This window comes from Asterias amurensis, chromosome 19, assembly GCF_032118995.1.
Source record: "Asterias amurensis chromosome 19, ASM3211899v1".
NCBI lineage: Eukaryota > Metazoa > Echinodermata > Asteroidea > Forcipulatida > Asteriidae > Asterias > Asterias amurensis.
Window position 1 is genome coordinate 7,323,950 of NC_092666.1, and position 27,227 is coordinate 7,351,176.

Below are 27,227 nucleotides of genomic sequence, written 5' to 3' on the forward strand. Positions count from 1 at the left end.
TACTGGTATTAATTATAGTGTTATTGGTCCTTTCTCTATCTGGTCATTTCAACTGCGGTTCCTCTGTTGTTTAACCCAGCTACTAGCATACTTGTTGTTATTAAATTATGGGCTCTTACGTTTTAAAAGAATACCAGGTCGACGCGTGGGGTCAGGGCTGGAGCTCCAGAAAGAGGGTGTTTTTAGAATTATGTATTTCAAGAGGCAGTATCACTGAGTATGGATTGAATTTTTGGTGCATCTTCATAAACCCTTGGGAGTATCAAGAAGACGACAGGCCTAACCATGCCGGATTAACATGAGTTGAGATTTGTGAGTTTGGTGTTATTTACCGAGCTTTGTTTGTTTTGATTGGCTGTTTGCAGGGAAGAGGTTTAATCAAGGAAGAGGCTTAGTGAGTACAATGCAGAGGACAAGTAGTTTATTTATTTGTTTATTTATTTATTCACCCAGGCTTTAAAAACTTCAAAACACACAGCAACAATAAGTAGAAATGTATAACTTTTGCATTATTAGTAAAATAATTAGAGACATATCAACAAAAAGCAAGCAGAAGCCTATATGGATTGCCCAATAGGGAACCAAATCACTATTCAGTTCTTGAATTGGTCTCAACATTTTGACTAGCTTGCTCTAGCCATCGTCAAGAGACTGACTCCGGGGTAGTGCAGTTAATTATGATCCTATAAAGCTAAAGTAGTTGTCCCAGCCAATTTTCTATACCTGCGCCAGGGTATATTTACAAAGCAGGACAGTTCTTTTCAGAACAAGTTTCCTCAAAATCTGATATTCTACTCTTTGCGGTAGTAAAATAAAGCAAGACAGTTCTCTAAAGAACAAACTCTACCTGGCAAGTAGAAACACACATGGTGTTTGTTACGGCAAACCAAATACAATTGATACCTCACCATGCAAAGCCTAAATTCTTTTGTACCCTTTTCACTGATGAAAGAGGTTTCTAAAAAAAGTATTGCCTTGTTAGTGATTTCCAATCCATGTTTAGTTTCACCTCACATGTAGGTACTTTTTTCCCCAAAAGACTTCGTTGGATTAAAACACAAGTGCTTTATTTGTCTTTAAAAAGACAAATTTGTCTTTAAAAAGACAAATAGGTAATTAATATCTGCAAATTATTTATTATGGCCCATCAAAATGAACTAGGCATTTCTGAGCTTTTAAGAAACTGGTGATGACTGTTAAATGTAATACTGTAAAAAATTAACTATGCCTAGTGCTAGTGATCAAATGCACACAAAACATGCAACTACACATGTAGATCATTCAGACTGAATTTCTTCGTTTAACAGCAGCTGATGTAAATTTGTCCGATATTTGTTGTCTATTGTAGGTTGCGTAGAGAAGCCCTACAGAAGTACATTCGGCGAGCAGTAGCATCTAGACAAACGGTAAGTACAGTCTTTCTAATGATTTTTCTCCTGTAGATGATCAGCGTATATTAATAGAAACATGAGTCCTTAACCAATAGTTCTTTTCCTAACCAACACTATTCAAAAAGAGACTCACACGGTGTTATCACAAAATGTTCTTATAGTTATAATTCCACCATACAAAGTTTCAAATTCTACTAATGGTGGTGGGCATCAAATAGGTGGGGGTGGGGTGTGACAAGGGGAGAGGGGCACAATATCAAATGTCCCCCCCCCCCCCATCTTTTTGACCACCTTGATCATGAAGCCAAAGTATTGCACTGTGTAAGACCAACCCTGTGTCTCGCCATGGGCATTAATCCTGGGGGCTAAGGGACCTTGTCAAAACTCATCCTGGACAGCCAACGGACGGGCGCCCGTCCAGGACCAGGTTTCTGTCCCATGTTCAATTCCCTTGTAGTGATTACTTTATCGGACGGGCTATAGGACGAGCTCGCAGTGACTGGCCTTCACCAGAGATCATTTGTTTACAAACCGCAGAGTGTTTAGATTGCTATCTACTGGAAAACAAGCAGGGGGTCTCCCGAGGGCCAGAGTGCGGTTTCACACTGGGCTTCAATGACCTTGAGTATTTACTACAGACAAATTGGTCATATCTTAAGCTCTCTGTGCATTTCAATTTGTAACTTTTTAACAGGATGGGTTTCAACGTTTTTATTTCAGTCTGTGGACAAAATTGCAATTGTCTTTATTGTCTATGTTGTTCTTCTGCGTCAATAAAAGCTTATTTAATTATTTGAGATCCTAGAGAATCAGTTTCAACATATCAACAAGAAAAGTTTTCGAACAAACGGGGTACCTTGTTTTATTAGAGTTTGGAACAATGAGACGGATCCGATTCTCGTATCTTTCACTATTAATGGTCAACTTAAACTTGAAGGCACTCGAATGTAATTGTGTTGCATCAACCCCCCAAAAAACTCAGTTCATTACAAAGTTTAAATCGGTCGGGGTGTTTTTAATTACAGTATATATACTTAATTTAACTCATTATCAACAAAAGGATAGAAGTTTTATGCACTTAAAATGTACGCATTTTAAATAGATATCTTACAATGGTATTTTCAAAATTGTACGCAGTGATTATAAAATGTTAAAAAGCAAACGGTTCTTACGGTATATATTTCCTTAAAACAAAAGTCACAAACGTCAAATGATGAATTAGGATCAACACAATAAACAGTCAGTTTTATGTTTATGCGTGTTGGTGCCATTCAATCTAGTGGGACAACCCCTTTTAAAATCTTTAGATTAAAATCTAATTATTTGAGAAATCCATGTTATTAAACAGCACCTTTACAATGATGTATCCCTTTTGATGCATCGTGATTGAATAGAAATTATCCTGAAAGTAATTTAGACAATAAATAACCTTGGAACATCACCCCACAATCCAACAAGTTTAAAGTGTTAAGGTCCATTTTTGAAGGGTATAAATCTTTGAAGGGAATTTCCTGTGTATGAACGGGTGGCCATGATTAGCATCCATGTGGTTATTTTTCAAGATGGTGGATAATTTCACCAATATTGCAATAAGTTTTCATTTGATGCTTTATATTTTTCATTGGTTTAATTTTTATAAACCTATACAATTTAGGAATGGAGAATAAAACACTGTTAACGGTTTACATGAGCTATGCTAGTATAATCTTTCCTACAGTGACCTCCAAACAGTCAGTCCAGACTTGCCCCAAACCGCAAACCCCAGGTTTGTTTAGTTAGTGTTTAATGAGCCAGTGAAACCGCAGAGCGCTCAGTGGGGTGCCTTGGGTACTGTGTATCGGACGGGAATACACATTTCATCGTGTGGAACCTTGTTCCATATGAACTCCCATCCTGTGGCCCGTCCGACAAAAATGTGACATCGGACAACCTCGTCCTGTGGTGTGTCCAGGATGAGTTTTGACAAGACCCCTAAGGATGACACAACTTTTTAGAAGGGTGGGGGACACTATATCAAACGTCCCCCTCTCAAAATTGACCGAAGATTGCACCACAGAGCATCTAAAATGCAGAATTTTCCCGTGCCTATAGACGATGTGACCTCTGACATCACACGAAAACCATAACATGATTCGCGCGCATACTGCCAGGCAAAACCTTTGTGTTTTGGCAGCCAGCTAGAAAGTGTACGCAATCTTACTGTGACTGCGCAACTCAGGTGCCCGGCGAAACATGACGTATAGAGTGTTTTGTCAACAGAGGGTGGTTTGAATGTAAACATGGTCACATCGTCTATAAGCGGGCCTGGACCCTATGCTGTTTGGCTTCTCACACAAATGCTCAAACATTATGATTGATGCCATTGACGGGACACAGGGTTTGGTCTTATACGGTGCAATACTTGAGTTTCAAGATAAAGACAAGTCATTAGATACGGCAAACATTTGAGTTTATGCCCTCCACCCTTCAAAAATGGGGGGGGGGGGGAGGGGGGATAGTCCCTTCCACTGTTTCAAGGGGGAGGTGCAATTTTGTCAACGTTTGAGCAATAGTGTGAGAAGCCAAACAGCATCTAGGATCCATTTTTTTGTTTTGTGCATTAATATCTCGCAACGACCGATTGAGCTCAGATTTTCACAGGTTTGTTATTTTAGGCATTTTGAGATACACCAAGTGAGAAGACTGGTCTTTGAAAATTACCAATAGTGTGCAGAGTCTTTAGGCGAGCCCGGACTCATTTGCCCCCTACAACTTGTGTCATGTATGTAGATCCGTACTTGAAGATGCTGTTAACTCAAAAGGTTCTACTGCTGCTCACATTTTAAAGGCTTTGCTCTATTCCATTCTTTTTGCCTCTTGTTGACAGTTGCCCTAAGATTGCACCACAGAGCATCTAGAATGTGAACTGTTCCCAGGCCCTTAAACGGGCCCGACCCACGCCGTAAAGTTTTCACACGAGCATGCTTATAGATCCGCACATGAAGATGATGTTAACCAAAAAGGTTATACAACTGCTGCTCACATTTAAAAGGCTTTATAAATGTTCTGTTCCATTCGTTTTGCCTATTGGCCTAAGTTTGCACCAGAGAATCTAGAATGCAAAGTTTTGCCCAGGCCGAAAAAGGTTTTGCGTTCCGCTTTATAGCATGCTCCATCTTTAATTGGTTTGCCCTACCAACAAGCCCCCACCCCCTTTATAGAATTTCCTGTCTTAATCCACCCTTGACGATGCTAGGAATGAACCGCCGTCTGAGCATTATATGTAGAAATAATTTGTATACGCAGCTATAATTGAATTGGTTTTTAGCTAATAACCAGGATAGCAATTAAATGGTGCATCATTTGTCATAGCTCGAAATAGCCATTAAATTCCAAGATCTCAGATGGGGCACATCTTCCCTCAGACTCATAAGATTGCACTAGAGAGCATAAATGGTCTTAAAATTTTCCTGGGGCCCTTAAGCGAGGCGGGACCCCACGCCGTAGATGGTATGACTAACGATGTTCCTCCCCCCATCTTTCAAGACAGATTGACGTCGATGCTAATGGTCACTCTAAAGAAATTATAACATTATGAATGTTTTCTCATTTTCTCAGTTGCACAAAACCCAAGAGAGCAAAAGAGCTGAGCTGGAGAGTCAAATGAAGGATAACAGGAAGCGGAGGAAAACTCTGTAAGAGACACTGTTTTTTTTCTTATTCAAGATTACATCTCAGCAACACCGTACTTAAGGGTTTGGATACCTTTTGTACAACACAAAACTCAATGTCAACAGATATACATTAAACTATCCGGTTTGAAGATAATGGTGGTAGAAGGCTTCTAAAATATTACTTGCCTTGCTGAGGTTGTAAGTTTTGAGACATGAGTAAAAAAATATTATGAAAGTAGTTTTTGTTTCATGAAACAAAAGTGATCTTAGCATGTAAAACGTATTTACGCTACTCTCCTGAAAACCTTGCTGTTTGATTTTGCCTTTTGTTTTCTTCGCAAAACTTTAAAACTAATGTTGCTAAAATTGTATAGTACATGTACATCATTCACAGTGCATAGGGATTTATGTAATGGGCAAAATTGTTATACAAAAGGTACCAAAACCCTTTAAAGATACAACTTTGTACTTGTTTTTGAGATCGTCATTCCTTTTATCGATTGTCCCTGAATGAGAATGCATTTATTAACTCAACCATTTCTGGGTTTATAATTTGTTTTTAACCTTTACACTGATGTGTTTTAACCACTGTACCCTGTGAAAACAAATATAGTATGCAAATCACTCGAGTGGGATTTGAACGCGCGACCTTTGCATTGCTAAAGCAGATGTCCTACAACTAGACCACCGAGCTAGCCCGATGGCTAGAGGCAGCTCAAATCCTGGGTTTAAAAAACTGACTGACCCATAACCCTATTAACAATAAATAATTGTAGTGCCAGTAGTAAAAATTCTTTTTGTTACTGTCCAAATTGCTTGTATTAGAAATGTAAAGTTATTGTGTAATGTTTATTTTCATCTGCAGCACGCAGCAGCGCTGGAGTGGGAGTGAAAAGATCACCTTTTGTCACAACAGTGGAGTCAGTGCTACTATACGGAGATGAGACCTAGACCCTAACCACCAGGATGGAGAAGTCTCTGGATGGTTGCTACACCAGGATGCAGCGTATGACCCTAAACATCCCCTGGCAAGACCACATGAGAAACTCCAATCTGTATGCTGGCTGGCCAAAGGCTACAGAGAAGATCCGTGAACGCCGCCTCAAGCTTGCTCGGCACTGTGTCCGCCACTCAGAGCTTGCCCCTTGCCCAATCATCCTCTGAGAGCCCACCCAAGGCAAGGCTTCTCGTGGGAGAAGATGACTCTCCTACCTAGACACACTGAAATGAGACATCGGCTTGACCAGCGCTGAAGAACTACGCTCCTTCATGCTGGACCGGAACATCTGGAGAAAAATCACTGAGCAGGCTCGAGCCTCTAGATGGCGCTTGACTTGATTGATTGGGAGTATGATTCAAACTGCGAGCAGCTCATCAGGCCTCATCCAAAACACCTGTAATCATAGTCTATAGTGATGGTACCCAAGCCCATCAAGAGAGCCCCATAGTCTGCCGACCAGAACACCAATGGGAATCTTGAGGTTCAGGTGGTCACCAAGCAAAATCCTAAGGAGAGGTCAGATAAGACTGGTGAGGTCCACCATTTTGAAGTCCAGTCGCTCAGACGACGTCATTTTTGTCACAGTGATGAATTTGGTAATGCTTCACCAAAGTCAGTCGGTTCAGAGCCTCCATCGCCAACACGATCAACGGAGAAATCTCCAAGAAAAGATGCTGTCATCCCATCACCTTGGGGTTCACCACAGAAATCCCAAGGTGATGAGCTCTCTGCAGCGTTTCCTGGTCATCACACCAGAAGCATCAGCCATAAGAAAGTACCGGAAGAAGGCGTCAATCCCGAAGTTTTTTAAACAGGTTTTATTGTTTTGTTATCCTTGAGTTTTATACATATTAACTGCAACAATGACGCTACAGTTGTACCAGTTGCTTTTAAATGTATTAAACCACCTCAGATGTATAATTTTTAACTTGGCTTTTAAGACACTGGACACTATTGGTAATTGTCAAACACTAGTCTTCACAGTTGGTGTATCTCAACATATGCACAAAATAACAAACCTGAGAAAATTTGAGCTCACAAAGTTTTATACTATCACCCTCTCCCCATTACTCATAATCAACTGGTATGCAGTGCTAACCCCTAAATGAATTAGCACCGTGGACTTGTTAATGCCTTTATCAAATTATGTGACAGGATGCCATACACAAAGCAAACCCTTTCCATGTTATATGGGATAGTAGGGTTTGTATAAAAAGCAAAACTTATAACAAGGAACAAAGTTAACTTACTGTTTTAAAGGCACTGTACACATTTGGTAATTACTCAAAATAGGCCTTTATTAGCATAAAACATTATTTGGTAACGAGCAACGGAAGACTGTTGATAGTATAAAACATTGTGAGAAACGACTTCCTATAAAGAGATAATTTCTCACTAAAATAATATATATAAAAATTGGCCAGAAGCACACTATTTTATACAACAAGGGTGATTTTTTCTTTCATCAGTTTCTTGCAACTTCAATGAACAGTTGAGTCCAAATTTCCACATTCTTGTTTCTTTATGCATATATGTTCGGATACACCGAGTAAGAATACTGGTCTTTGACAAAAACCAAACGTGTTCAGTCCTTATTGTTTTTTTTTTTAAATTAAGATGCGTACTGCCTGTGATAGTATTAACAAACCATGCAATGTACTTGTACAGTAGCATTAACATCAGTGCCCAATTTCATATAGCTACTTTTAGCAAGCACAAACCATAGAGTTATATATAAGAACTAGAGCGCGCACTGACCTATATACGCGCCCCGGTATGCGAGCAGGCGGCCATTTTTTAAGTTGACAACACAGCTATCTCACAGCGTGTGTTTGTGCGGCCATTTTGTAAGTTGAACAAACAGCATCGCGTGAGTGTGAGTGTAGTGCTCTGAAAACCTGTTGTTTCCAGTCCGCCGTTTCGAAAATACCAGGGTCTTTTCGAAACGCAGGTATTTTTACAGGTCAGGATCCAAAAGTACTTAAAGTCTGCTATATCCATTCGCCGTTTCTAAAACGCCCAGATAATTCGAACCCTGATGTTGTAGCGCCACCAACTGGCGGTGTATTCCTCGGCTGCTGAAACGGCGGAGATCCTGAAACTGGTCCGTGAACTGGACCACACAGCCGGTGTGTATTTTCATAATTGTAAGGGCCTACAATAAGTATTCTGGCAAGGGAAGATCTATTAAGGTATGTTATGGAAAACCAAAGCAAAATTATTTATTTTGGTAGCGTACCTTACTCCAGTCATCAGTGTTCAAACAAGAGTACTTCTTTTATTGACTCGAAATTGCCCAACTTTAACTTGCATATTCCTTTGTAAAGTACATTACTTACCAATGCATAGTACACAGTACATGTGTACATCATAAGACATGTGCAATATTACCAGATACAGTACTTCTGCAGTATTATCTAACCAGCACCAATAAAATGCCTAAAAACTTTACAAATGGTCACTCAGGATTATGTTACACTTTAAAAAAAGGTTGGAAAAGTTTCCGTATGGCGCCACCACTTTTTCATTCGAAATAAAATAATATAGTATCTAATTTACCTGATTGATATATCCCTTTTTGTAAAAATGAGTGAAAAGGTGGTGGCGCCATACGGAAAGTTATCCAAATGGTCAGATTTAGCGGAACTTGAGTGTAGTAGGCAACAAAATAGTTTGTTAATTCGGTTCACAATTACTGACTGAGCATTTTGATTGACACCAGTATTAAAGGAACACGTTGCCTTGGATCGGACGAGTTGGTCAAAACAAAAGCGTTTGTAACCGTTTTTTATAAAATGCATATGGTTGGAAAGATGTTTTAAAAGTAGAATACAATGATCCACACAAGTTTGCCTCGAAATTGCGTGGTTTTCCTTCTACTATGCGAACTAACATGGTCGGCCATTTATGGGAGTCAAAATTTTGACCCCCATAAATGGCCGACGTGTTAGTCGACGAGGTAAAAGGAAAACCACGCAATTTCGAGGCATGTTTGTGTGGATCATTGTATTCTACTTTTACAACATCTTTCTACCCATTCGCATTTTACAAAAAACGGTTACAAACGCTTTTCAAAGACCAACTCGACCGATCCAAGGCAACGTGTTCCTTTAATGTTGCACTATGTCTATGAGTATGATTGAATGATGATGATGTTGTTTTGCAGAATTATTATGGGCACCTGAGTGGCTGAAAGGCAGTGGACACTGTTGGTAATTGTCAAAGACTAGTCCCCACAGTTAGTGTATCTCAACATATGCATAAAATAACAAACCTGTGAAAATTTGAGCTCAATTGGTCATTGAACTTGCGAGATAATGAAAAAAAAAACCACCCTTGTCACACGAAGTTGTGTGCGTTTAGATGGTTGATTTCGAGACCTCCAGTTCTAAATCTGAGGTCTCGAAATCAAATTCGTGGAAAATTACTTCTTGCTCGAAAACTATGGCACTTCAGAGGGAGCCGTTTCTCAAAATGTTTTTTACCATTAACCTCTCCCCATTACTCCGTACCAAGTAAGGTTTTGTGCTAATTATGTTTTTGAGTAACTACCAATAGTGTCCACTGCCTTTAAAGTCAAATTTGAAAAGTGGCAAAAGCCCATTCACCCAATTCCAGAACCTTGGGAACTAGCACTTAAGCATCACATACTAGTTGCGATACGTAACTCTCCTCCCGACGGCCGCCAGGCCATAGGGTTACGAGATTCTTTTGATCGGAAACAGTTGATCTGGTCCAACACATACAATTTCGACAGCTAGTCACCAGATTTGCCCCATCTTTACCACTTTCAAAAATCATGACACAAATTCTGAGGGTATGAACTTAATCCGCAATGTCTAATGCAGCCTTCCATAATACTCAAAACACCATTTGGAATATTTTTCGAAGAACAATGGACAAAAACTTACAGATCCTGGAGCGATTCCCAGGTTCATATTTTGAACCTGTCGCATCAAACGCATTATTTTGTTGATGGGCTAAATGGGCTAAACCATTCTGTAAAATGGTTCCTGACCATTGAAAGTAAAAGTTAAACTTTTTTTCGTTGGAGCAGGTGATACTCTTTGAAATACCATTCACTCAAACAAATCTATTTTTTTATGTTTGGGGCCAAACATCTGACATAGCATCTTTTAGCCGCTCAAGTGCCCTTAAAGGCAGTCGGACACTGTTGGTAATTACTCAAAATAATGTTCAGCACAAATCTTTTCTTGGTGACGAGTAGTAGGGAGAGGTTGATGGTATAAAACATTGTGAGAAACGGCTCCCTCTGAAGTGCCATAGTTTTCGAGAAAGAAGTAATTTTCCATGAATTTGATTTCGATACCTCAGATTTAGAACTTGAGGTCTCAAAATCGACCATCTAACATGTCCTAACGCACACAACTTCGTGTGACAAGGGTGTTTTTTCTTTCATTATTATCTTGCAACTTTGATGACTGATTGAGCTCAAATTTTCACAGGTTAGTTATTTTATACATGTGTTGAGGTACACCAACTGTGGAGGCTAGTCTTTGATAATTACCAACAGTGTCCACTGCCTTTAAATCCTGTGAATTGAGTCAACCAATTATTTTATTGCATACTAATTCAGGTTCCAATAAATCTGACCATTTGTAAGTAGTTAAATACTTTGTTAGTGCAGTTTAGTTATTTTAGTGAGTTTTATTGTGTCCATATTATTTAGTGATTTATGGTTGTACATTTACTCTTTTTCGATGTGCTTTTTACATACATCTAGGCCTAAATCCCATGCCATACTCAAAATTCATCAAGAGGGACTAATACAATACATCAGGCCTGTATGCTATTGCTTCGTTTTTGAAAGGGCAAGCGCACCAAGGCATTTTCTCTTGGGAAAAGGGGAGGAAATTATAAATTTGCACTGGAGCATTTCAAGGGCACCAAGGCAATGACCAGGGGCCAGGGAGGCAATCGCCTTTGGTGCCACAGTGAAGTATCATACATCTAGGCCTAAATCACATGCCATAGATTAGTCCAAATTCATCATGACAGACCAATACAATACTACATGTAAATAGCTTCATACATGTTTTACTGTTAGTTCATGTCAGCGCTATGACAGAATTAGTCTTTAAACAATCTAGTAATCTGCAAAAATAAATTAACTGATTTTTGTCTGTCTTTCTTCTTACATAATTTACAAGCTAGATCCCAGTGTAGCCGTTAACATCCCAATGTCAACACGCACACAAGTAAACTTTCAAGACGTTTTCCTAAGCCCAAGACAAAACAGGTGTCAAGGACATCCCTGTGTAGGAAGAAGCATTCTTCGCCCAGGTCCGGTGAGAAGGTGGCTCGAAGTAGGGAGACGTCTCACAGTCGGGATTGAGAATCGACGAAATTGGAGGAAAATACACCCTGCAGAAGAATGGATACAATGAGATTGCTGTTGTGGCTGAGTGTGAGGTAACTTTTACAAGATTCAAATCCATCAAAGTCAACAATCGAGCAAAGCAGAGGTTACTTTGTATTGGGATTAGTGTTGTGGGTCATTTAAACATGGTTTTATTAGGCTACTCTGATGTGGGGGGGGGATGTGTCTGGCAGGCCTAATGCAGCAGAAAACTTGTCTGGTGGTTGATACTTATTGTATGATGAATAGTGTTATTGGTCATTTCAACTTGGTTGGAGGTACTTTCTCAGATGGCAAACCCAAGGAGAGGGGATAGAGGGTGTCTGGCAGGCAAAAAAGAGCAGACAACTTGTCTGGCTGTTGATCTTTTCTTTGAAATAGAGTTACTGGTCATATTCAACTTGGTTTCAAGTGGTTACTCCAATGTTGGGTGAGGGGGGGGGGGTGTCTGCATTGTCTGGTGGCTGATACTATGTATTCGGTATATTTTTTGGTAATTTCAACATGATTTCAGGTGGTTACTCTGACGGGGAGGGGGGGTTGTCTGGTGGGTCTAATGCAGCAAAACTTTTGTCTGGCGGCTCATACATGTACGTTGTTTAGGAAATAGTGTTTTTGATCATTTCAACATTGTTTCATCGGGTGGTTCCTCCGATGTTGGGGGGGGGGTGTATGGCAGCCTAAAGCGGCAGACAGTTTGTATGGCGGTTAATGCTTGTATGGAGAAAAGTGTTATTACTAATTTCAACTTGGTTTTGACCAAGAGAGGGGAAGGGGGTGGTGTTCTAAGATGGTAAACCCAGGGAGGGGGGGGGTGGGTGTCTGGGCGCAAAATGCAGCAGACAATTTGTCTAGTGGCTGATACTTTTCATTGGCAATGCTGTTATCGTTCATTTGAACTTCGTTTCAGGTGGTACTTCGGGGGGTGGGGGGTGCTTTCCATGGCAGGCCTAATGCAGCAAAGCAGAGTCTACTTTGTATTGGGATTAGAGTTTTGGGTCATTTAAACATAGCTTCATGGGGCTCCTCTGATGTGGGGAGGGGGGAGGTCTGGCTGGCCTAATGCAGCAGAAAACTTGTCTAGTGGTTGATGCTTGTATGAAGAATAGTGTTATTGGTCATTTTCAACTGCAGGTACTTTCTCAGATGGTAAACCCAGGGAGAGGGGATATAGGGTGTCTGGCAGGCAAAATGGGGCAGACAATATGTCTGGCTGTTGATCTTTTCATTGGGAATAGTGTTACTGGTCATATTCAACTTGGTTTCTAGTGGTTACTCCAATGTTGGGTGGGGGGTGTCTGCATCCTTACACAGCAAAACATTGTGTGGTGGCTGATACTATGTATTCGGTATACTTTTTTTGGTCATCTTAACATGGTTTCAGGTGGTTACTGTGATGGTTAACCCAGGGGGTGGGGAGGAGGGGGGTGGTTTTCTGGCGGGCCTAATGCAACAAAACAGTTGTCCGGCGGCTTATACATTGTTTAGGAAATAGCGTTTTTGGTCATTTCAACATTGTTTCAGGTGGTTCCTCCGAGGGTGGGGGGGGGGCCTAAAGCTGCAGACAATTTGTCTGGCAGTTAATGCTTGTACATGTTGTATGGAGAAAAGTGTTATTGGTCAATTCGACTTGGTTTTGACCCAGAGAGGGGGACGGGGTGGGTGTCTCTTGAGGCAAAATGCAGCGGACAATTTGTCTAGCAGTTGATGCTTTTCATTGGGATAGTGTTATTGGTCATTTCAACATGGTTTCAGATAGCTCCTCCGATGTTGGGGGAGGGAGGGGGTGTGTCTGGCGGGCCTAATGCAGAAGACATGTTGTTTGGTTGTTGATACTGGTTGGAAGAGTAGTGTTTTTATTGGTCATTTCGACTTGCTGGGAGGTAGTTCCTCAGATGGTAAACCCAGGGAGGGGGCGGAGGAGGTATCTGGGCGCGCAAAATGCAGCAGACAATTTGCCTCGTGGTTGATACTTTTCATTGGCAATGGTGTTATTGGTCATTTGAACTTGGTTTCAGGTGGTTCCGATGGTGGGGGGGGGGGGCGGTGTTGTCCATGGCAGGCCTAATGCAGCAAAGCAGAGGATACTTTGTATTGGGATTAGTTTTTTTGGGTCATTTAAACATGGTTTCATAGGGCTCCTCCGATGTGACGGGGAGGGGTGTGTTTGGCTGGCCTAATGCAGCAGACAATTGATCTGGTGGGTGATACTTGTATGGAGATTAGTGTTGTTGGTCATTTCAACTTGGTTGCAGGTATTTTCTCAGATGGTAAACCCAGGGAGAGGGGATAGAGGGTGTCTGGCAGGCAAAATGCAGACAATTTGTCTGGCTGTTGATCTTTTCATTGGGAATAGTGTTACTGGTCATATTCAGCTTGGTTTCAAGTGGTTACTCCAATGTTGGGTGAGGGGGGTGGGGGGTGTCTGCATTGTCATGATTGTCTGGTGGCTGATACTATGTATTCGGTATACTTTTTTTTTGTTTTTTTTTTGGGGGGGGGGTGTCTGCATTGTCATGATTGTCTGGTGGCTGATACTATGTATTTAGTATACTTTTTTTGGTAATTTCAACATGGTTTCAGGTGGTTACTCTGATGCTTAACCCAGGGGGCGGGGAGGGTGTTGTCTGGTGGGCCTAAATGCAGCAAAACATTTGTCTGGCGGCTCACACGTTGTTTAGGAAATAGTGCTTTTAATCATTTCAGCACTGTTTCATCAGGTGGTTCCTCCGATGTGGGGGGGGGGGGTGTATGGCAGCCTGTCTGGTTGTTGATACTTGTTTAAAGAATAGTGTTATTGGTCATTTTCAACTTGGTTGCAATTACTTTCTCAGATAGTAAACCCAGGGAGAGGGGATAGAGGGTGTCTGGCGGGCAAAATGCAGCAGACAATTTGTACGGATGTTGATCTTTTTATTGGGAATATTGTTACTGGTCATTTCATTTTGGTTTCAGGTGGTTCCTCCAATGTGGTCATTTCAACATGGTTTCAGGTGGTTACTCTGATGGTTAACCCATGGCACGGGGGGGGGGGGGGGGGGGGGGGGGGTTGTCTGGCGGGCCTAATGCAGCAAAACATTTGTTTGGCGGCTCATACGTCGTATAGGAAATATTGATTTTGGTCATTTCAACATGGTTTGAGGTGGTTCCTCTGATTTTTTTTTTTGGGGGGGGCGTGTCTGGCGGTTGATACTTAAACGAAGAATATCGTTACTGTTCATTTCGACTTGGTTTTAGGTGGTACCTACAATGTTTGATTCAGCTCATTATATTGCGTCTTTGTTGGGTGTCCATGGCAAACATCCATATCTGACTATGTCAGGTTATCCAGTAAATGTTCTTGTACTCAAATATTGGTACCTTGTTCGTTTAACCAAAGTGCTCTGGGCTCTGGATGAGACAAGACCAACACAACTTGAAAAAGAGTCAAGGAACGGAACTGTTATGTAGGTTTTTAACAAACACAGATAGAGATGATGAATATTTAACAGCATCATTTAAAGACAGTGGAAACTATTGGTAGTTGTCAAAGACCAGTCTTCTGTATCTCAACATCTATTATGCATAAAATAACAAACCTGTGAAAATTTGAGCTCAATTTGTCGTCGAAGTTGCAAGATATGAATGAAATAAAAACACCCTTGGCACACGAAGTTGTGTGCTTTCAGATGCTAGATTTCGAAACCAAGAGGTCTCGAAATCAAATTCGTGGAAAATTACTTCTCCCCATTACTCAATACCAAGTGAGGTTTTATGCTAAAAATGATTTTGAGTAATTATCAATAGTGTCCACTGCCTTTAAAGGCAATGGACACTATTGGTAATTACTCAAAATAATTTTTAGCATGAAACCTCACTTTGTTACTGTTGAATCTTCTGTTTATTCGTTTCTAAACTACAAATCACAATCCCACCGGCACATGCACACACGACCTTTGACCTAATGGTAATTAGACTAGCGCTGTTTGTCGCTCGTAAGCACAACATCCGTCCCTTTTTAGACAAAATCTCAACTTTTGTAAACAATGGGAAACAACTGGAGATAGCCTAAATTGCTTAACAGTAGCCTACTTTCTGACTTACTACATGTATGTTTCTGACAAGGCAATTTCTACAACTTGTTTAAAGACTTGATTGGATGCAAATAAAGTTGTTATATCAGTAACATATGTGTACAATATAAACCACTTTTTTTTTTTAGTTTAAACTTTTAACTTAGCAGTATTGAAAACGGTCGTGCATTAATAAAGACCAACTGCTTTTTAATACAATGAAAAACTTTTAAACAAACTTTAATAAACAAAGAACAATGCTTTCAATGTTTTCAATGTATTCTCATCTTCAAGTTCAAAGTTCTGTCCAGTTCATTCAGTTTAGAACAAAGTCTTTGTATTTCGGATGCATGCCACACTGTCTTTTGGGTCTGGCAATGGTGGGGAAGATTGTTGGTCCACGACAGGTGGGGGGTCGCGACTGAATTGGTATCTGCCAAACTCTGAGTCGGGGAAACTAAAATCTGTTCAGGGACAGCACTTCCGTGATCCATTTTGGATGGTTGAATGGCAGGGTCAGACAGTGGCATATCCGCGTCATGTGCAGTTTGCATAAACTTCTTCACATGGCTAGTGTTTCGCGAATATTGAACACCTTTCAGGGAGGCAACTATGACACTATTGCCAGTTTTGCCCACAATTGTGAAGGGTTCAGGGTTGAACGGGGTAGAAAACTTGTTTGTTTTCTCTTGTCTCACAAGGACTTGATCACCGACTTCCACCTCAGAGTATCTTGCATTCCGACGAGCGTCCGTGTAAAGCTTGGCTTTTCCTTTGTTTTCGGCATCGTGATCGCGGACTTCCAAGTCAGAATGATTCTCGGCCTGAAACACTGGTAGTTTTCCGCGCATTTTCCGATTGAACAACAACTCGGCTGGAGTTTTCCTTGTGGCGGGGTGTTCAGTAGCGCGATACTTTGTGACATATTTTCGTAGTTCCTTTCGCCAGTTTTGACCTTCGGCCTGTGCGATACGGATTCTTTTCATGATTGAGTCATTTTGGCGTTCCACTTCGCCATTCGCTTGAGCCCACTTAGCTGTGACCTTGACATGGTCTATACCGTTCTCACAGAACTCGCGAAACTCATGAGAACGGAACCGTGGACCATTGTCGCATTTCAGTGTCACTGGAAGTTCATGACGGCTGAAGATTTCCTCTAGGGAATCAATGACTTTGTCTGCGGTAGTGGAACTCAGTATCTGGTACTCATAGTATCGGCTGTAGTTCAATAACTACTAGAACGGAATGTCCTGATGGAAATGGTCCAAGTAAATCAGTTGCTAAGTCCTGCCAAGGACCGTCAGGGAGTGTGGTTGGTCTCAGTGGCTCAGGGGGTCAGGTCGTGCTACAATTTGACATCCATGGCACGATCTGCAGAACTTTGCGGCACCTTTTTCCATTCCTGGCCACCATCTTTTGTGCGAAGGTTTTGCTTCGTTCCCACAATACCAAGGTGACCCTCGTGCGCAAGAGCTAAGGCTTGTTGTCTGAGTTTCTGTGGTAAGACGATACACGTTCCACGTAATATCAGCTGTCCGATGACACATAGCTCTCCTGCAATCGGCGCATACGCCTTACAGTTTTCAAAGTGGCCGGTTCGAACTGCTTCTCTTAACTCTGCTAGCTCTTTATCCTCTGCGGATGCGCTTTCAACTTGTTTCGTTGTCATAGCACTGGGTGTGGCAGAGATGGCTACAAAACGCACATAGTCCTCTGCCCTGTGGTCATGCTTGAATTGAATCTTTTCCTGCGAAAGCCGGGACAAAGCGTCGGCAATGTCATCGCCTCCAGGGGTGTATACAACTCGTGCACATGGTTTAGATCGGGGTCCATATATCGCCTCCAATGGTTTGTGATCAGTCAGTAGTTCAAAACTGCGACCATCGATGAATGCGTGAAATCTTTCACAAGCCCAGACGAGTGATAGGGCTTCTTTCTCTGTTTGCGAATATCTCCTCTCGCAATCTGTCAGACTGCGACTGGCATAGCAGATCGGAACTAAACCGTCGTGTTGTTCCTGGACTAAAACGGCACCCAGTCCTACTGGACTCGCATCAGCTATCACTTTTGTCGGTGCGTTCTTGTCATAGTACGCGAGCGTGGTTGCGTTTGTGAGGCTCTCCTTTAGCGAATTGAAGGGCTGTTCGCTCGTGAGATCCAAATTGAAATGGAATTCCTTTCCTGGTTAGCTTTCGAAGTGGATCTGATACTGTAGCAAAGTTAGGTATGAATCTGCTACTAAACCCAACGAGGCCAAGAAAGCTTCGAATCTCTGAGACGTTACGCTTCTGCTACAGCTCTTATGCGCTCTTGTGTAGGACCAATGCCTTTCTCTGATAGTAGGATTCCTATGAATACCAACCGACTCATGTTAAACTGGCACTTCTCTTGGTTCAAGGTAAGACCTACCTCCTCTAATCTGCGTAACACTGCGAATACTCTGTTATTGTATGTCTCCTTGTCAGACGCATGAACGATGATGTCATCTGAGATGTTTTCCACACCTTCAAGTCCCGCTAGTGTCTTTGCGATCATGTATTGGTATTGCTCACTGGCAGAGCTAACTCCAAAGAGTAGGCGTTTGTATTGGTAGAGACCGCAATGAGTAACAAAGGTTGTGATCCCTCGCGACTCGTTATCAAGTTCCAACTGGTGATAGCCCCATTTGAGGTCGAGCTTGCTGAAGAACTTTGATCCATTCATTGTCTGCAACAGTTCATCTACTGTCAGAATTGGATGACGACCGCGTATTATCGTGTCATTAGCGCGTCTCATGTCGAGGCAGAGTCGTATGTCACCATTCGGTTTTGGCACGGTGACTACTGGATTGACCCAAGGGGTTGGACCATCCACACGCTCAATGATATCCAGATCCTCCAATTCATGAATCTTTTCCTCCACTCTACTGCGTAAATTGAATGGAGTGCGTCTTAGTGGTTGTGCTACTGGCTTTACAGAGGGGTCAATGTGAAGCTTCACTTGTTCAGTTTTGAGCTTACCCACACCTTTGAACACATCTGGAAATTGCTTATTGAACTGGGTCGAGCCGTTCTTTGTGCGCTCATCAATACTGGCTACCGCTGTGGTGTGTGGAGGACCGTTAGCTGCATCCACTCCAATTTTGAGTACACCCAACTCCATTGCAGTAACTTTGCCTTTTATGACAATGAATTCAGCTAGTACAGATTTCCTTGATATACTCGCTTCACAGCTGAGGAGACCTTTCAACGATAGGGCTTGGTCAGCACCGTATGCCCACAATTTCCTGTTTGGTGGGGCGACACGAGATTCACACTTAATTTTGGCATTTTTCAGTGATTCCCATGTATGTTCATCAATAATGTTGCTCGTGGCCCCAGAATCAATCAACATGTGAAGGTCAATTCCACCAACAGTTACCTTCATCTTATTCGAGTAAGTATTCTCATGAATGAGAAATGCATAGTCATGCGATGGTTCTGAATCAAGATGTTGCTCACCGATTTAGTTGACTGTTGGCTTGGACTTGGTCTTGCAGACTTTGGCCAAATGATCTCTTCCAGAACATTTTTGGCATGTCTGGCCACTTGCGGGGCACTTGGGGTCTCGACCAAAATGCCCAGTTCGACCACACCTGTAACAAGCACCTTTGGTAGTCATGGTAGTGGTTGCGGATTTCACTGAGTGGTTTTCCTGTCTCTGATATTTGGATTGTTGGGTCCATTTCTTAGGCTTGCTTGATTTGTCATGAAGCTTTGGTTTCCTGTCAGACACCATGTTGACAGTAGTGTCAGACAGAGAGGTTTTGCTCTTGACAGACAGTGCAGCCATCTGACTTTCTACCTTTTCACATTTATCAGCTACTTTCATTGCCTTTGCTAAAGTTAGTTCATCCCCTGCTTCCAATAGCTTGCGTCTAACGTAATCAGATTTGCACTTACTCAGCACAGCATCTCTTATCTGGTTGTCTTTTTCACCTCCAAAATCACAGTCTCTATAAACTAGCCGCTCTCCGAAGTCTGGTTACAAATTGTTATACCGTTTCCCCTTCCTTCTGGACGACTTAGTGAAAAGTCTGCCGTGCAAATGCTGCATTTTTCTGCGACACGAAGTATTTGTTCAGTGCGGTTTTGGCAGCTTCAATATCAGTAGTTACGCCCGTGTCCGGTAGTGTCAAGAAAATGTCCTGTACGTCCGGTCCGGTAAGATGGAGCATTAGTGCACGTCGTCGTTGCTTTACCTTCGGTGCCGTGGTGGACCCAATAATATGGCCTTTGCCGTCTGCATACAGCTCGAACGACATTAGCCACCTTTCCCATCGTGGTCCAAGGGTTGCTGGCTCCGAAAAACAGTCAAATATGGGGATTAATGTTTTCTCCATGATTTTTCCGGATTATCCTTGTCGCCAATGTTGAATCTTCGGTTTATTCGTATCTAAACTACAAATCACAATCCTGTCGGCACATGCACACATAACCTTTGACCTAATGGTAATTAGACGAGAGCTGTTAGTCGCTCGTAAACACAACAGTAACGAGTAATGGTCTAGCAGTTAAGAGCGGCAGATTCAAGCTCTGGCGTTAGATCAGTAGAGTGTACGCAGATGTGAGTCCTGGTCGTTACACTTGTGTTCTTAAGCAAGACACGTAACCATATTGCTTCATAAAAGTTGGGGAGGTAGTGCTTTCTGCTCTTCCAGCCAGGCTTCAGATAGATTATACCCAAGTCTGCATCTGTATGGACTGTAAAGGGGGTAATCCTGTAGAAAAACAGTTGATTGAAGGCAATAACTTGAAGTGGCCTTCAGGCCATGTGTGTCTGGCGACACAATTAATGTGTTGACTGACAAGGCTTGATTGTTGTAATTATTAGTAATGATAACTGTTTTCATGTGCTATGATGGGTTTTTCCATGTTACATGTAAATCTTATTTATTTCAAGTGGCATTCTTGTAACCAGACGCATTTTTAGACAAAACTCACAAATCATTTATGACTTGTAATTGAAGAACACTAAGCAACTCATCCTATCTTTGTTTTCTTTGTGATCACCCAGTAGGTTCCTGTAACTATCAACCGATATTTGAGAGATGACCAAAGGGAGGGAGTGAAGTTCTTGTGCCAGCATTATAAGATGGGCGAGGGTGCTATATTGGGAGATGGCATGGGAATGGGAAAAACAGTTCAGGTACGACTAATTACTTGTTATGAGTGTTAGGGCATCAAGCAGGAATATTATCTGCTTTAAAGACAGTGGACGCTATTGGTAATTGTCAAGGAACAGTCTTCGCACTTGGTGTATGTAAACATATGCATAAAATAACAGACATGTGAAAACTAGAGCTCAATTGGTCGTCGAAGTTGCAAGATATGAATGAAATAAAAAACACCCTTGTCACACGAAGTTGTGTGCTTTCAGATGCTTGATTTCGAGACCTCAAATAATAAATCTGAGGTCTTGAAATAAAATTCGTGGAAATTACTTCTTTCTCGTAAACTACGTCACTTCAAAGGGAGCTGTTTCTCGCAATGTTTTATATTATATAACACCCAAGCAGATTCTTGCCATTTGATTGCAGGATTGTCCGTCACGTGTTAGCAAATAATCTGAGGTCTTGTAATCAGATTCATGGAAAACTACTTTTTACTCGAAAACTATGTCACTTCAGAGGGAGCTGTTTCTCACAATGTTTTCACAATGTTCTTTATTATCGAACTCTCCCCATTACTCGTCACCAAGTAAGGTGTTATGCTAATTACTTTTTTGAGTCATTACCAATAGTGAGCATATGAACTTCTCTTTACAAGGATTTCACTTACTTATTTTTCTGCTCTCATATTTTTCTTGTTAAGTACCAACACCCACCACATTGATAGGTGCCCAGTCCTGCTGTGATTTATTTCGTTATTCATTTTTATTTCAACATGTCTTGTAATGTTTTGTATTCAGGGGGTGTTGCTAATTTATCATCCGTCTTCTTATCTGTATCTCCAGGTCCTTGCCTTTTTTATTAAACTGTGCTTGGAAAGACTGGTACCAGGGAAGACTGCCCAATACGCTTGCCAGAGTTTTTAAAGAAGGTATTGTTTTCAAACGAATCCATACAATTCATATAATTCATTCGGATTACAACAATAGCTGATGGTACTGTACTTGTTTGTAGATTACAACAATAGCTGATGGTACTGTACTTGTTTGTAACAATAGAGAAAAACAAAATAAATACAGACAAAATAACAGTTTGTGAAGATTGGTATAAAAACCTTGTTGGTCTTTGACATTGTAAGGTTGATTTTTGGGGGTTATAATTGTGCAGTATTTCTATCTTACGTGACATTTTGGTTTATCTTATTTCATTTTTTTTCTCATGTTGTGTGTGTGTTTTTTCGGCATGTTCTTACTGTATTTTTAACCAAATAACTTTAATCAGTCAATCAATCAATCAATCAATCAGTCAATTACTCAACTAATGCTAGTTGTTTATTATACAGAGTGCGATCCACTGTATAACCAGCCGTTGATTTCACCAAACTCTTTCTAACTTAGGATATAATCTAATGGCTTAGGACGAGTTAAGTTCCGTAACCATACTAGTTAAGACACATTGAACCCTTCCTTAAGTTGGGATGAGTAACTTGTCCTTACTCTAGATCGGGATTAATCCTAGACTTGTGGACAAGTCGTTAAATTGGCCCCACGCGCTGAGATAGTGCTCGCATGAGAGCACTCTCGCGTGAACTGATGGTTTCCGATTATGACTCTGAGGAGTCATAATCGAGAGAGAGCACTGTCTCAGCCCGAGGGGCAGATTTAACGACTTGTCCACAAGTCTAGATTCATCCTAGACTTGTGGACAAGTCGTTAAATCGACCCCACGCGCTGAGGAGTCCAAATCGGGGAGCCATCAGTTCACGCGAGAGCACTGATCTCGTGAGAGCACTATCTCAGCCCGAGGGGCAGATTTAACGACTTGTCCACAAGATTAATCCTAGACTTGTCGACAAGTCGGTAAATCGGCCCCACGCGCTAAGGAGTCGAAATCGGGGAGCCATCAGTTCGCGCAAGAGCATTGATCTCGTGAGAGCGCTATCTCAGCCCGAGGGGCCGATTTAACGACTTGTCCACAAGATTAATCCTAGACTTGTCCACAAGTCTAGATTATTCCTAGCTTCTTTTTTTTTATTGCCGGCGTTTGCAGCAAACTTCGGGTCAGGAAAGTGTGGACTTGGGGAAATTGACATGGCAAGGCTCCCCACTATATCTCTGAATTGCTTCAAGTTTACACTTTGTCATGGAGTCTTTGATCATGTTCCATGCTTCTCCTCATTGAACCCCAGTCTCAACACTCATGGAGTGACAGGTCTTTTTCTTCAGCTTTGCCATGCATCTGGAACATCATCATCATCATCATCATCATCGTCGTCATCATTCTCTTAATACATTATGGGGACGTTAAGCTGCCAAACCAATGGGTTCTAATGCTCTTCGCCACAGCTGCCACGCAGATACTCAAAGTCCGCAAGGTAGGCAGGGGCGGGATCCTCCCCGTGCGTCGACATTCAGCTTAATGGTCACATGGGAAGGTGTATCCTCTTGGATGTCATCAATGATGGTGGTCTCCGAGATTGTTGCATTAGTGATGAAGTAGACACTTTAGGCTGAAGGCTTGGAGCCTTCCTGTGTCCTCTGCCCGGAGTGTCCATGTTTCTGAGCCAAAGAGTAGGACGAGGAGGACACAGGTAGTAAATACCTTCAGCTTGGTTGTGAGCTTCAGGCGTTTGTTTCTCCAGACACAATCTCATTGGCCAAAGGTGGATGAGGCAAGTCCAAGACGTCGGAGAATGTCGGGGGAGGATGAGCCGGAGGAATGGATGTCACAGTCGAGATACCTGAACTTCTGTGTAATTTGGACAGAGTTACCCTCAACGTTGACTGAAGCAGGTGTTTGGCGGAGGTTGGTACAGTTCTGGATCTTGGTTTTTGCCCATGATGTGTGCATCCCCATCATCTCAGCTTCTTCCTCGAATCTTTGGAGTGAGGAACAGTGCAGCGTCGTACTGGCACTCTCTACCACTTAATCTTGGATCTTTTCTTTGTACCACAAAATTTAAATCTAATCAAAACTTATCTTATGCCACAGGTTTTCAATTAGGACTAATTTTGTTGTGTCTGTTTTCTTTAATTTTGTTTTTGGTTTTTACTACGCCTTGAACACCCAGCATGGTGGATATGTGCACATTACAAGACTTTAGTTTTATCATTACTTTTAGTTAATACCAGGCAGGCCAACCAAGGGTATTTTTTAATTTGGAAAAGAAAAAGAGCTAACACCAAAACAAACCCAGTCAATTAATTATTATATTTCTATCGGATTTCTTTATTTTTCTTAGATAGCCAGCACCACATACTTCTTCGCAAGAGAGTACTCTTTCCAGCCAATCAAATGGATCACTACAAGAAATCTCGCTTGGCCAATCAAAGCAAGCCTCTTATAAAATGAATGAAACAACGGCTCAGATTGGTCAGACACCTAGACGAATCAGGAGGTATGATATTCAACCCTGAACTATTAGTAATAAAAAATGGTATAATAATAATAATAACAAGTTCTTATATAGGGCATTTCACAATAAACCGTATCAATGCGCTTTACATTAGTCCCCTGGTCATTGAGCCAATAAACATCCCTTTAATCTTTCTCAGCTCCCATTAGGGAGTATACAGCCCCGAGCTGCTGTGCACTCCAAAAGCTTTTCATTCACAATATCAACCTCTACCCTGGCAGGTACCCATTTATACCCCTGGGTGAAGAGAAGCAATTATAGTAAAGTATCTTGCTCAAGGACACAAGTGTCACGACCGGGATTTGAACCCACACTCCGGTGAATTCAGGCAGAACTTGAATTCGATGCTCTTAACCACTCGGCAGTGACACTCTATGATAAACAAGTTTTATTTATCATTTCGAAAATTGGTGTGACTTCGAAGTAAAAGTAGTGACATTTTGTGAAGTTATAACACTTTCAAGTAATGTGTTTTAATGGTTTTCAAATTCGAAAACAATCTGTTTATTATGTCTATAACACTCATGTATGCAACTATGGTGAAATTGGCGTTTCATGCATTTGTCACTTATTATTATGTCCTGAGTAGCTCGGACATTATTTTATTAAAAAAGCACTGGACACTTTTGGTAATTGCTCAAAATAATTGTTAGCATACAAACTTTTTTGGCAACAAGCATTGGAGAGCTGTTGGGGAGCATTGTGATAAACAGCTCCCTCTGAAGTAATGTGGTTTTTTAGAAAGAAGTAATTCTCACTGAAATAATTGAATTTGATTTCATGACCTCAGAACTGATTTTGAGGTCTCAAATTCAGGCATCTGAAATCACACAACTTCGTGTGACAAGAGTTTTTTTCTCCCATTATTATCTCACAACTTCATAGTATGAACAGTTGAGTTCAAGATGTTGAGATACACGTAGTGAGAAGACTGGTCTTTGACAGTTACCAAAATGTGTTCAGTGTCTTTTTTTTGACAAGGTTGGATTGAAAATTGCAACCAAACTTTCTATTCAGTCCTGCTAGGGTCATTTTTTATTTGAAGAAATTAATCAATGTATTTAATTCAACTTTTTTCTGTTTTATTAAAGGCACTGGACACTAACGGCAATTACCTAAAATAATTGTTAGTAATGGAGAGCTGTTTATGGTATAAAACATTGTGAGAAACGGATCTCTCTGAAGTAACGTAGTTTTTTAGAAAGATGTAATTTCTCGCAAAAACATTTGCATTGAATTCAAGACCTCAGCTGAGTTATCAGCTGATGTCTCGAAACTTTTGCGACAAGGGTGTTTTTTTCTTTCATTATAATCTTGCAAGCTCGATGACCAGTTGATTTCAAATCTTGACAGGTTTGTTATTTAAAGCATATTTTGAGATACACCAATGAGAAAACTGGTCTTTGACAATAACCAAATGTGTCCAGTGCCTTTGAACATTTCAAATGTAGAGGCTAGTTTAATAATGTTTGATGCAACTTGTCCTCCGTCTTTATGCATTGAAATGTATGTAATAAGATTGTATTTCTGGCTTGATCTGCTGAGTGTCTTGCCATTTACAAGATGCCAAATGCCAAGTCTCTGTTTTAACTCTGTAAATAAAGTAAGTTTTTAACCAGTTTAAAAAACGGGTTTAAATGTTACTTTTAATCTTTGGGCCACAACCCCTCTTGGGTTATAAACTTAGGCATGTTCTTATAAGTCTTAGATAAAAAAACTTTTATTCAAAGGCCACTTTCACTATTATACTATCACCCTGATATTGTTTCACACTCAAATAACCATTTTCTCCTGCGTATAGGATGCCGTGTATCTGAGCTTTAAGGTAGACACCAAATCACATTAAATCTATCTGTGTGGCTTATTTGGTATCTTAGAAGTGAGAATCATGAATTTAATTTTAACAAACAATTGATATGGTGGTAGGCTTTTAATGTATATTGTTGAACCGCCACATTTATTTGGTTGATTTTTCCTTACATGCCAAGTGCCTTGTATCTTGTATGCAGGAAAGGACTGAAAACAAATCACTGAAATCATTCTGATCGGTAAATTTTACTGTCCAAGTTCTTGGTCTACGTTCTGTTTAACTGGGGTCCCTTGCTTAATTTTAGCATGGTTGTAAACTGTAGCAATGTTTAACAAAATTTCGCAAGAACACTTGGGCAGTAGAAACAAATTGTTGTCCTTTCACATGACTACATCTTTGTAAAATTTAACAACCATGCTACAATTTAGCAATGGACCCTTGCTAAAAGTGCTCTCGTGTGAATTAAGCTTTAAGTGTGATCTGTAAACTCGAATAATACTTCTTGTTTTACGAGTCGATATGGTGCTACCTAGGTGTCTGTAATTTTGGACATTCTCGTTTCTTGTTTCGTTTTTGTTTTAGTTAAAGGCAGTGGACACTAATGGTAATTTCTAAAGACTTCTCTTCACAGTTGGTGTATCTCAACATTATATGCATTAATTAACAAAGCTGTGAAAATTTGAGCTCAATCGGTCGCCGAAGTTGCGAGATAATAATGAAAAAGAAAACACCCTTGTCACAGGAAGTTGTGTGCTATCAGATGCTTGATTTCGAGACCTCAAATTCTAAATCTGAGGTCTCGAAATCAAATTCATGGAAAATTACTTCTATTCCGAAAACTGCATTACTTCAGAGGGAGCCGTTTCTCACAATGTTTAATACTATCAACCTGTTCCCATTATTTGTCACCAAGTAAGCTTTTATGCTAATAATTATTTTGAGTAATTACCAAAAGTGTCCACTGCCTTTAAGCAACCAAAAAGTTATCTTAATATTTTTTGTTCACAAATAAAAATAAACAAATAAATAAATAAACAATAGGAGAGAGAGAGAAAAAACTAAGCTAAATAAATTTGGAAATAATTTAACAACAAAGAAGATTGGATACAAAGCAAAATATTGTAGAAGAGGGTTTTGATTTCATTCTTTGTCAAAGACCACTTACTATAAAAGCATTCAGTCTTTCTGAATAATTTCCAGGGTCTCCATAATTTGTCTTGAAAGATTGAGAGATTGGGTCAATTCTAAATCGGTATAAACGTATTGCTCGCGTAAGAAGATCAATTACATTTTAAACAAATCTTGTTTAAAAGCTCACGACACTACTGGCAATTATTCAAAATAATTGTAAAAAAAATAACAACTTACTTTACCAAAAAGTTATCTTAATAGTTTTTT

The 27,227-nt window shown here is 40.8% G+C and overlaps 1 protein-coding gene and 1 pseudogene across 1 annotated transcript in view; one reads left to right on the top strand and one right to left on the bottom strand.

Annotated features, from left to right (window-relative positions):
* LOC139951825 (uncharacterized) overlaps positions 1-1,831 on the bottom strand; it is a 5,267-nt gene extending 3,436 nt beyond the window's left edge. Inside the window, exon 1 of the mRNA XM_071950891.1 lies at positions 1,795-1,831. Within this exon, the coding sequence (XP_071806992.1) occupies positions 1,795-1,831 (37 nt within the window). The remainder of the gene's footprint in view (positions 1-1,794) is intronic.
* Positions 1,832-5,050: 3,219 nt separating this feature from the next.
* Positions 5,051-26,347, top strand: LOC139951403 (uncharacterized; annotated as a pseudogene).
* The last annotated feature ends 880 nt before the right edge of the window (positions 26,348-27,227 follow it).